The sequence below is a fragment of the Bicyclus anynana genome, chromosome 13 (genome assembly GCF_947172395.1).
Source record: "Bicyclus anynana chromosome 13, ilBicAnyn1.1, whole genome shotgun sequence".
In the NCBI taxonomy this organism is placed as follows: domain Eukaryota; kingdom Metazoa; phylum Arthropoda; class Insecta; order Lepidoptera; family Nymphalidae; genus Bicyclus; species Bicyclus anynana.
Genome location: NC_069095.1, coordinates 13,860,684 through 13,872,728, shown reverse-complemented (window position 1 = coordinate 13,872,728; position 12,045 = coordinate 13,860,684). Strand labels below are relative to the sequence as shown.

General features: G+C 39.6%; 2 protein-coding genes across 7 annotated transcripts in view; one reads left to right on the top strand and one right to left on the bottom strand.

Moving 5' to 3' along the window:
• LOC112044497 (syntaxin-binding protein 5) overlaps positions 1-12,045 on the bottom strand; it is a 249,122-nt gene that overhangs the window by 62,521 nt on the left and 174,556 nt on the right. For all 6 annotated transcript variants that reach the window (XR_008251393.1, XR_008251394.1, XM_052885148.1 and 3 more), the window contains exon 2: positions 4,883-4,980. Coding sequence is in view for 4 of the 6 variants with exons in the window: in XM_052885148.1 (XP_052741108.1) it covers positions 4,883-4,980 (98 nt within the window). In the remaining 2 variants the exon portion in view is untranslated. The remainder of the gene's footprint in view (positions 1-4,882; positions 4,981-12,045) is intronic.
• On the top strand, positions 6,195-10,217 carry LOC112044498 (basic juvenile hormone-suppressible protein 1-like). The gene is made up of 5 exons (XM_052885155.1): positions 6,195-6,351; positions 7,259-7,392; positions 7,886-8,719; positions 8,800-8,960; positions 9,130-10,217. Exons 1-5 carry the CDS (start codon positions 6,261-6,263, stop codon positions 10,154-10,156), a joined length of 2,247 nt encoding a protein of 748 aa, XP_052741115.1. The 5' UTR covers positions 6,195-6,260; the 3' UTR covers positions 10,157-10,217.

The following is a 12,045-nucleotide window of genomic DNA, read 5'->3' as shown; positions in this document are numbered from 1 at the left end:
CAGTAAAAAAAACAGCTAGTTAGTAACAACTTTTAATAACCTCGTTAAAGATACAAGTTGGAAGGAGGGTAGTTTACCAAAAGTTGTTACTAACCAGATGTTTCTTTACTGTTACTTAATTATTTATTTATAATTAATATCCGCATCATGTTCATACCAAGCTAACCTATATTATAATTTATCTTTAAATTAGTATATCAGAAAAAATTATTGCCATATTTTATTCACGTTAAATTAATTACAATATCAAAAGGTGTATTTGAATAAAGAAGGAAGACGCTCTATGAATGGAAATATGACGACTGGACTACTGTCTGGAGCGGCTGCTTGGAGCGCAATACCTGCCCTTCAAAGGGCTCTCAGCCGCTCGACATCTCATTTAGACTTTGTGTCGAGAATATTGAAATTTTTCATCTTATATAACTTTAAAGTTTATTATTAAAATCAACTACTTTTACCTTTGCCTTTTACCAATAGAGCGACTAAATTAACTCACTTTGACAACCTTTCCAAGCGCAATATTCATGCGATATTATGAGGCAGCGATTCAAAGCTGAATTTGGCTCAATTAAGAATTAAGTGATTTTCTATTTTAGCCACCAAGAAAATCGTTAGCAGGGAATCTGAACAGTATTATTCTTCCGTTAACGAAATATTATATAAATTGACGGCCTCCGTGGCGCAGTGGTATGCGCGGTGGATTTACAAGATGGAGGTCCTGGGTTCGATCCCCGGCTGGGCAGATTAAGGTTTTCTTAATTGGTCCAGGTCTGGCTGGTGGGAGGCTTCGGCCGTGGTTAGTTACCACCCTACCGACAAAGGCGTACCGCCAAGCAATTTAGCGTTCCAGTACGATGTCGTGTAGAAACCGATAGAGGTGTGGATTTTCATCCTCCTCCTAACAAGTTAGCCCGCTTCCATCTTAGATTGCATCATCACTTACCATCAGGTGAGATTGTAATCAAGGGCTAACTTGTAAAGAATAAAAAAAAAAAAAAAAAAAATATCGCGATATATATTTCTGTATCGTAATGAAGTTACAACAAACGTCCATCAGGCTTCGTTGCATCTATCCACCAACTTGTCGAATAAACCAACTGGTTTCAAATATAAGTAAAATAAGTAAATATAATAAGTCTCGTACAGTGTGGGGCTTTTCATTATATTTGTCTGATTTGGCGTAATTTGGCGGAACAAAATGTCAAGGGATATTTTTTTATGTTTGCCCTAAAGTCTTCCGCCACTTACTCGTAGAGGGTGAAGTGGGATCGAGTATTAAGTGTAGTTTTTGTATTTCACTAGCGCCGGCCATTTTGGACCTGCGCCAGTTCAGCTCGTAATAGCTTACGCCACAGAAATGTCACTAAATTTACTTCTATATTTGGGTCTTTTGTTTTGGATTTAATTTGAAATTGGTCAGGAAACGGGAGCCAATTTAACCATTTTCGCTTTTACGTGTATTCTAAATTAATTAGAAGTTTGGTGAACTTTCGTGTCGACCGAATGCATAATATTTTCTTTTAGAAATGGGGAGACGTACAATTGGTGTTTTTGGAATAGGTTTCATTAAATTTCGTTTCTTTCTTTCTTTGAACTTTCAAGATAATGTTTAATTACGTTAAGGAATTATAATTTTAATTGGAATAGTAAAAACGAGCTGGTCATTTTGACCCACCCTCATGACCAAATTTGAAGCTAAATAATTCAAGCACATTTTTATGTAGTTTATATAATAGGTCTACGAAGTTAATTTAGTTAAATACTACTGTTTTAGTTAGAGTAAATAACTATTAATAAGCTGAATATATCAATAAGCATATACTTTTTAAAATATATTTTTTTTAGAAAATAAACAAACAGTATTCATATCCTAGTAATAAAAGTCGCCTAAAAGCAAATCTAAAATTAGACCTTTCAGAAAACCGATATTCGACGAGGAGGATATCGCAAGCGGATGTTAGCTAATTCTGTAAACGCCTCTAAACAAGTCCGCTGCGAACAAAGAGTTAAACTCCAAACAACGCCCGGAGCTAACTCCAAGTTAATTATCTCGCCGAGTCGGGAAGCTAATTACATATCCTAATTAGATGTTTGCCGCCCCTACTGTAAAAGGTTTTCGTTTACAAAAATCTCTGTATAAACATATTATTACTTTGAATTCATTATAGTCAGGGATCCGTAGAACATTGTGTACAACTGATTACTATCAAGTTAATTTTTCGTGAGTAGCTTCATCTCGATGGTTAGTAACAACTCTTAATAACCTCGTTATTGATACAGGTTGGGAGTAGCGTAGAATATCAAAGTTGTTACTAACCAGGTGTTTTTTTACTGTTAATTAATTAATAGTTATACAAAACTTAACAGCCACAATGTCTTACAAATTGCGTGGTACATTATTCCGACGCTCACAAATTTTTATTACCTGGTAACTCAGTTAGCTACCAGAATCAAGAATTTTCGTATATAATAAAAATGAAGCTACTCACAAAAAATTTACTTGGTAGTAATCAGTTTGATAAAATCATTTCTAAAGGAAGATGTGTAAGGTTAGCGAATTTTTTACTAAATGAAACAATTGCTTATGCCCGTTAGAACTGCGTCGTGGGTGTAAGGTCCAAACCCATTCAAATAGGGAAAGAGGCATTAAAAAAGGTTGATGATGGTATTATTTTTATTTACTAGCAAATACCCGCGACTTCGTCCGCGTCGAATTCTGTTTTTCATAAATCCCACGGGAACCATGGATTTTTCCGGAAAGAAAAGTAGCTTATGTATTAATCCAGAGTGAAATTTATTTCCATTCCAAATTTCAGCCAAATCGCCTCAGTAGCCGCAGCGTAAAGGAGGAACAAACGTACACACACAAAAACTTTCGCCTTTATAATATTAGTGTGATGTCAAGATTAGTACAGTATTTTACTTTCAAATCTACAAAAAATCTAAATACACTAATTATTATAGAAGGAGTCAAGAGATACAGATTAAGAAAATATAAAATGGTCCTGGTTTAAGAATTGAAATCAGAACTAGGTTTACAAAGTAAGCCATTTACAACTAAGCCAAAATGATGAGATTGTAAAAAAATAAATTTCTTGGAATAACTTAAAATGAACTTATAGTCACACAGTTCCCTCTATGTAGTTCTATGTAGTAGAGAAATAACTGTCCATATGATAAAGTAAGGGAATGTTAACGCTAACACTGCGTATACATACTCGCTGCGTGTGCAGCTCTGTCCGTGCATTGTGCCTCTCTCGTGTCGCGGCCACAAAGGGTTGAGAGCTATCTACCGCGTCACAAAGGGTGGAAAGGATCGATGGTACATTTCGCGGCACCCACACACACACACACGGTGGACCATTTTGGTACCACCTGGATTATAAATGAGAATGCGTCCTGTTTAAGGATTCCTCATCTACATTCTACATAATGTTTTTATATGCATAAACTTTCTTTGGTTTTGGTAATATGTCGAAGATTTCTCTGTTATTAAGCAAAAAGCTTGCGCTTTATGAAAGGTACCGCCATCAGGAGTGCTATGAACGAAGTTGCCAGCTCGGCCAGTTAGTTAAATAGTTCAGCAGTTTTGCACCAACTGGCGATGACTTCGTAAACACTAAGCATAATCTATTTTTAATTTTTATATTCGAGTAAAGATAATATAAAGCAAATTATAAACTTGGATGCTTAATGAACATCGTAGAATAGACAAAACAATGTATATTTTAGTAATTAAAATAAAGTCGATTTGCTAATTAAGATCCCCACTCAGCAATCATCAAGCAATAATTAATTTTCGACGTTCGAGGACTTTGCCCGACGTGGAGTTTTGTTCCGAGGATCCGGAGGACTCAGGGGGCGGATAATATTAAGATATTGATAATTAATACATTAGCTTCTTCATTTAATCATTATGAGCATTTTCCCTCAGCGTGAATCTTAGTCACACGGCTTACAAACGTCGTGGTATGAAGGTTTAATGTAACTTTCAATAAAGTTAAAAACTAAACACAGCTACGAACTCTAATATGAGAATCTCACATAAAAAAAGAAAGAAAAAGAAGTAGGAAAAAAATTGCCGAAGTTCCTAACCACAGCCGCAACAAAGTACCGCGTACCTACACATGTAGGTAAAAATATTATATGAATCGGATTACGGGAGGTCACATGTCAAGCGATATATTTGATATCAACAATTTACAACAATGTAACAGCCATCTTAATTATAATTTATTTGTTTATTTTTATCGTTGTTGTTAGCCTACAGTTAAAGCTTTTGAAATAAAAACAATAAGCCGAGTTTAAACTTAAGGTCATAACACATCTATCTCAGAAAGGCACCGCATCGCCTCAATCCGTCCAGTATAATTTGTATACATCTCCTAACTGAAACTCACATTAATCGGAAACGTAATGTGATCGCCTCTCTATACGAGCTCACAACTCGCCGTCGCTGCGCTAACGCCTCGCCGTTGTGCGTCATTTCACGAAAAATAGTTTTAATGGCAAATGTTTTAAAATAAAAACAATATATTTTAGTAATAATTACAAGGTGGTGTTAAACAGAAAATGTTCATACATTAACGATCTGTCTGAACCTGAATTCCTTTATGGAGGGTCTCTTTAAAATTAACTCTTTCTTCAGGATGAAGAGGAACTTCCACCACAGAGGAAATGGACTTAGATGAGCCTTGATGGTTTCACTAAAAATGAGATAGATTTCATCTTGCCTACCAGACGGCATATATTCAATGTCTCTGTGATTAACAGGGTCAAAACCTATTTGATTTGATTTCAAACATTGGAATCAATAAGTAAACTTCATACGTCTTCTCACTTACTAATTGAGATTGTATAAAAGTCCGTAATAAAAGGATACATCCGTAGGTTGCCGCTCTTGTCGCCGATGGCCAGGAGCTTCTGTATGGGGTCCCAGGCCAGCGCCGTCGGTGAGAAGGGGAACCCGTGCCGAAATGTCTGCAACAACCGAAAACACAACTGTTATTACAATAACAACTTTCCAAGAGAGCTTTGCCACGCGCTTAGTGTACCTAATTACGTTACAAATATTATAGTGTAAGATTTGTATGTAGTAATAGCGACGACTCCGCCAAGTTTTGGTTTCCTCCGTTGCGCAGTATTGTACTCGGTAGAGATACAAGACAGAGGTCCTGGGTTCGAACCCCGGCTGAAGTGTCCGGATTTGAAGTTTCTTGTCGTATCTCTATTGATGATAGATGAGGTTGTGTTTATTTATTTGGATAGCGGTTTAACAGTCTTGGGTAGCGGCGATGAATTAATCCTATGATAAATGTTCAAAAATAAAGTATAGATAAATTCAAAACAACTATTATTATCCAGTCTCAGTTTTAATTAGTAATAAAAATATGATTGTTACCGATCATTAAACATCGCAGTGAGTTCAGAAAACAATGCCCTTAGTACGAGATGCCGTACTATCGAGTTATTGGTTAAAATTGAAGTTTATTTTGAAGTCGGATTAAAAAAAATTGCTTAAAATATTCCATAGCACTAAAAAAATATTCGAAGTATGTAATCTCGCAACAGATAATAATAGATAAGTATGACAATATAAAGACCATCATTCAAAATAGTAACACCTAGTCAGATTGAAATAGAAAACCCTCAGGAATTGTTTTAGCTGCAGAAACATCCATTCACACAAACACCGACCTTAACTTCCAATCAGGAATTAAACCTTCATCATAGCATTTTTTTTACAAATTAGCCCTTGACTACGATCGCACCTGATGGTAAGTGATGATGCAATCTAAGATCGAAGCGGGCTAACTTGTTAGGAGGAGGATGAAATTCCACAGCCCTTTCGGTTTCTACACGGCATCGCACCAGAACGCTAAATCGCTTGGCGGTACGTCTTTGCCGGTATGGTGGTAAGTAGCCACGGTCCAAGCCTCCCACCAGCCAGACCTGAAGCAATTAAGAAAACCTCAATCGGCTCAGCCGGGGATCGAACCCGTCTTGTAAATCCACTGCGCCACGGATATATTTAAGTTTCTCTACGAAATAGGCCGTCAGCAAATCAAGTCAACCTTTCCCAATAACATTTCTTTCCAACCACCTACAGCAGCGATAACTCTCTCGGGGGAGGTTATCGGAGAGAGGTGTAGCAACAGTGAGATACCGCCGGTGGTGATAAGCAGCTGCAGGGTATATAACGGCGGGCCGACTCACAGGCGGCACATTCGAGGCAGCGCTCGTCTCCAGAGGGTGTCATCATGAAGTTCCTGGTGTTTGCGGCCTGTCTGGCCGTGGCGACTGCGACCGTCATCAAGGATGTCCACATACATATCGGGAAGGATCTGCTTGGTGAGTGACCACACATTCTATCTTTACACTACGCTACGCTAAAAGCAATTGGGGTTGGCCCTTATAGATTCTGCCCAAATAACCGAGAGGTTGCAAGGGCCATGGGAGGTGGTGCGTTGTCTACATTCACTACTTGAATCTAGAGGTTCTACAGTCTCGGTCTTTTGACGACCACTTCGGAGCAGTTGGGAATGTTCGAGTAAATAGGCGAGTGTCGCGACACTACTGGTTTCTATGCGTTTCTATGAAATACCTTCTAGACAACATGTTGTTAGCCACGGAAGGTATTGCATAGAAATATAGAAAAACCAGTAGTGTCGCCTGCAGTCGTAAGCTACGAACTCAGGAACGAGTTAGTATCAATTTAGGATGTTATAATTTCTCAATTTACTCAGATACTTTATCCACTGGTAGAGTCCCTGTTAACCTAAACCGTTAGTTTCCATCTTTCTAGTAAAGTAGTAGCGTTTTATCGTTAAATTACTTGAATTTAGCGTTCGTGTATAAAACTATAAACTTCAAATTTGAAGCCTAGTAACAAGGCGATAAATTGGAACACAGTAGGGCTATAGTCAACATGACATACGAGTAACATCTTCGCTTCTTTAATTGTTCTCACTTCGGTAGTCGTTGGAGATGAGTGCAGATCACAGAGAAAGTTACCGCAATAAAGCGGCAGAAGTTGCATATCAATAACACAGTTTCTTAAATAATGTAGTATTTACGTTATCAGATGTAATATTATAATAAATATGACACATGTCACTCTGAATTACCCTTTATATTAATTTACTCTTGGCTCTGAATACTCATCACAGATTAATGATATAGCATCTACTCGTATCACAGATACAAATACAGTAGGTATACATCTACACGTATTGTCAAAGCGTAATGTTGGTTGCAGTGAACTTGGACATCAAGAGCAAGGAGGTTCTGTGCATGAAGCTGCTGAACTTCATCCTGCAGCCGACCGTGTACGACGACATCCGGGATGTGGCGCGCGACTTTGACCTGGAAGTGAACATGGACAAGTACCTGGTAACTACTGACCACTACCAATACCATATACTGCAAAAGTCCCCCGAAACATCTGCCTTTGACGGAGGATTCGTTTATTTTCGAATAAAAAATCTTTATGTCCAATCTCAATAAAATGCTTATTTATGTTGCTCCATTCATATATGTGTAAAAAATCGATAATAATCCGTTTAGTACTTATGGTGATCAGCGTGATCAGTATGTATGAAGTAATACTAATAATTTAAGAATACTAGGTTAACAGACGTAAATTATACATAAGCCAAACTACATTGAACCTCGTTCGTCTACATCAGTAAGACTTTTAAAAAAATAACATCAAAAATGTTACAATTAACATGGATCGCGTATGTGAATTATCCTTCTTCTGACGCCAGCTGATTTCCCGATCTTGTCCATTTCTTACTCGTTTATGAAGCGATTTTAAGTAAGTTTCCAATATTTCATCAAGTCTCTAAGTAAATTTTTAACCTTTGAAATGTTTGAATTCCAGAAAGTCGACGTGGTGAAGAAGTTCATCGACTTCTACAAGATGGGCTTCCTGCCGCGCGGCGAGGTGTTCGTGCACAACAACGAGAAGCACATGGACGAAGCCATCGTCGTGTTCCGCATGCTGTACTTCGCCAAGGACTTCGACACCTTCATCCGCACCGCCTGCTTCCTGCGCGAGCGCATCAACGGCGGCATGTTCGTGTACGCCTTCACCACCGCCGTGTTCCACCGCGAGGACTGCCGCGGCGTCATCCTGCCGGCTCCTTACGAGATCTACCCCTACTTCTTTGTCGACAGCCACATCATCAACAAGGCGTTCATGCTCAAGATGACCAAGGCCGCCACCGACCCCGTCATCTTCGACTACTTCGGCATCAAGGTGACCGACAAGAACGTCGTCGTCATCGACTGGCGCAAGACATTGCGTCACACCCTGAGCGAGCACGACCGTCTCAACTACTTCACCGAAGACATCGACATGAACACCTTCTTCTACTACCTGCACATGAACTACCCCTACTGGATGACCGACGACGTCTACGGCTTGAACAAGGAGCGTCGCGGAGAGGTCATGATGTACGGCTACCAACAGCTGCTCGCGCGCTACCGTCTCGAGCGCCTGTCTCACAACATGTGCGACATCAAGATGATCACGTGGGACAAGACCATGTCGACCGGCTACTGGCCCAAGATCCGCCTGCACACCGGCGACGAGATGCCCGTCCGCCGCAACAACGTGTACCTGGTCAACAAGTACAACATGAAGTACAAGATGTACGTCGACGACGTCGAGAGGTACATCCGCGATGGAATCACCAATGGACGCATTACACGCGTAAGTACATACAACACACTAAATAATAGTTATTCCACTCATTTAGAAATACAACCGTTTATTCTTATTCTCCTTTGCAGCGCGATGGAACCGTCATCAATCTGAGGAAGGCTGAGGACTTCGAGCACCTCGCGAGGATGCTGCTCGGTGGATTGGGCATCATGAACGACGATGCCAAGGTTATCCACGTTGTCCACTTGTTCAGGAAATTGGTGTCTTACTCGAACTACAACTTTGACAAGTAAGTCTACGAAATTTATTTTAAGCTTTGCAAAAGTAGTGATTTAATTACAGTCAGCGTCTTAAAAATATGAGGCTAACTAATATAATATCTTGTAATTTTGTGTTTCTAATATATAGTAGAATTGCCGTGATGATTGATGATTCAACTGTTTATTGTATATTTCCAGGTACACATATATTCCAACTGCATTGGATATGTACTCGACATGCCTGCGCGACCCGCTCTTCTGGAGAATCATGAAACGCATCACTGAGAACGCTGTTCTGTTCAAGAAGTACCTGCCTAAATACACCAAAGACGAACTCGACTTCCCCGGAGTCAAGGTCGAACGCATCTTCACAGACAAACTGGTCACCTTCATGGACGACTACGACTTAGACATCACCAACGCCTTGTATCTCGACAGCACTGAAATGCAAAAGAAGAAATCCGACTACACATACGTCGCCAGAATGCGCCGTCTGAACAACCATCCGTTCAAAGTGACCATTGAAGTGATGTCTGACAAGGCGGTGGACGCCGTCGTCAGAGTGTTCTACGGACCCAAGTACGACTGCATGGGACGCCTGCTCAACTTCAACGACAAGAGATTGGACATGGTAGAAATCGACAGCTTCATCTACAAGCTCGACACCGGCAAGAACACCATCGTCCGCAAATCCATCGAAATGCACGACGTGATCGGCGACAGGCCATGGACCCGTCGCATCCTGGACAACACCATCGAAAACACCGGCAGCGTGGACCGCGTCGTCAACAGCTACTGGTACAAGACGCGCCTGGGACTCCCGCACAGGATGCTCCTGCCTCTGGGACATTACAACGGCCTTCCCATGCAGTTCTTCGTGATCGTCACCCCCGTGCGCACTGGCCTCCTGTTGCCTACGGTCGACATCAACATCATGAAGGACCGCCACACCTGCCGCTGGTCCAGCTGCTACGACACGATGGCGCTCGGCTTCCCATTCGACCGTGAGATCGATCACACCAAGTTCTTCACCAACAACATGAAGTGGGTCGACGTGCTCGTGTACAGGAAGGATCTGGCGACGTCCAACACCGTGAAGGACGTGGACATGTCCGACATGGTGATGAAGCGCGACGACATGACCTACCTGGACACCGACATGATGGTGCGATGGTCCTACAAAGACGTGATGATGATGAGCACCGACAAGATGCTGCGACTTTAAACACCTATTATTTATAAACATATTTATTACGTAATGTACAATAAATAGCATTGAATCCCAAGTTAATATTTTATTTTTAATCTATGGTTCTCTGTTCGACCTGTATAGAAAATAATGTTTTAACAACTTTTAGTTAAGTAATACTGTAAGTTTTCGCATATATTACTACAAGGAAATAGTGAAGAATCCTGAATAGAAAAGAACACAGTTCTCTGAAGTCATTCAACCTGAGATAAGTCTTAATAGTACAAGTTCCATGTTTAAGTTTATGTATCTAATTTGTTACAATGGATATATAGAATAGTTTTCGTGCCATATTATGCAAGTTATACAAGCGCATTATCAAAAATAAACATTAACAAATATTTCTGTATTCTGAAGATAGGTAAACGTAATACGAGAACATTGTCGATAATAACTGAATTAGTTAAATCACCGACTGCTCGCGTGGATCCCGCGACCCTCTCTGAACGAACATTTTGTGATTCACGTCACAGTTTGTTTAGGACGTATGCCGAATAGTCAACAATAACAAATTATTCACATCTTCACCTGACAATACTTCGTACTATTTATATACATATCATACTCCGTATTATACATTTAATTCCAATCACCTGCTTTAGTAGAAAGGTTTAAGTATATTAGAGCACAGATAAATTTCTTCTTAATTTGTTTAGACCCACCACGTTTCTACCATGCAGGATGGCGTGTTAAGGGTGATAATGTTTGGCTATTTAAGCTCCGGTGACCACAGAACATTAAACGCCAACGTCTTTACGTACTTTCCGAAGTAAGGGGTGTAACAACAAAATCTTCCCAATTTCGTTCTACTGATAAAATTTCTAAAAAGATAGAAAAATTATTATCTATATGCCCTTCCCAGGATTCGAACTATGGAATATTCCAACGAGGCAAAGAGGTATCTCAAGGGACTGCAAAAGAACAAAAAAGAAGGAGAAGAAGAAGAAGAAGAAATATACTTTATTGTACATTAAAAACAAAAATAAACAATAACTTATAATAACACTTAGAAACTAATGTACAAATGGCGGTCTTATCGCTAAAGAGCAAAATCAAAAAAGAGATTGTAATCTCGCAGGAATTAGAGATCGTTACAAATCGCAAACGGAGAAGTTTCAATCTTTGCAAGTATTGCGTATCGGATTTCAATTTCATAAAAAAAAAGAGGAAGCATTTCATATCGACAGCTATGGAATTTTTAATTATGTTTGCTACAGGGTGCTCCAGAATGGGAGGAAAAACAATTCAAAGTGAAAATATGAAACTAGCGAGTTATTTACAATAGGTAGAGCAATATGGAATTCCAGGAAGCTGAGTTTCAGAGAGCAATGTTTATTAAATTTTAAATTCCAATACGAGTCAGTTTTAGGGTCCCACAGCACAAAATAAAATCGAAATTTTTAACAACAATAATAATTGCTCAAACTGTGGACATGTAATGTAAATAGATGATTGTACAGTTAAATTGAGATGTATTTAACAAAATCAAGCATACCTTTTACCCCTAATTTTTTTACCGTCAAAGAGCATCTTGTTCACCAAACGAAACTTAAAATACCCTTCACCAGGTGGACTGATGACGTCAAGCAAATCGCCCGCGATTTACTGGATGCAGGCGGCACAGGATTGTGATGTTTAGAAGTCCCTAAAAAAGGCCTATGTCCTGCAGTGGACGTCTATCGGCTGATATGATAATGATGATGAGAAAAGAAAAAACTATAAAGGTACGGGACCCTCATAAACCGAATTCCGAACGCACTGTACGTTAGTTCTCGTGACGTCACTTTTCAGAAGCTTTGATCGTGGGTGGGTACAGGTGGGGGCGGAGCAAACTTACAAAAAGTATGAAACTACGTTAGTGGATG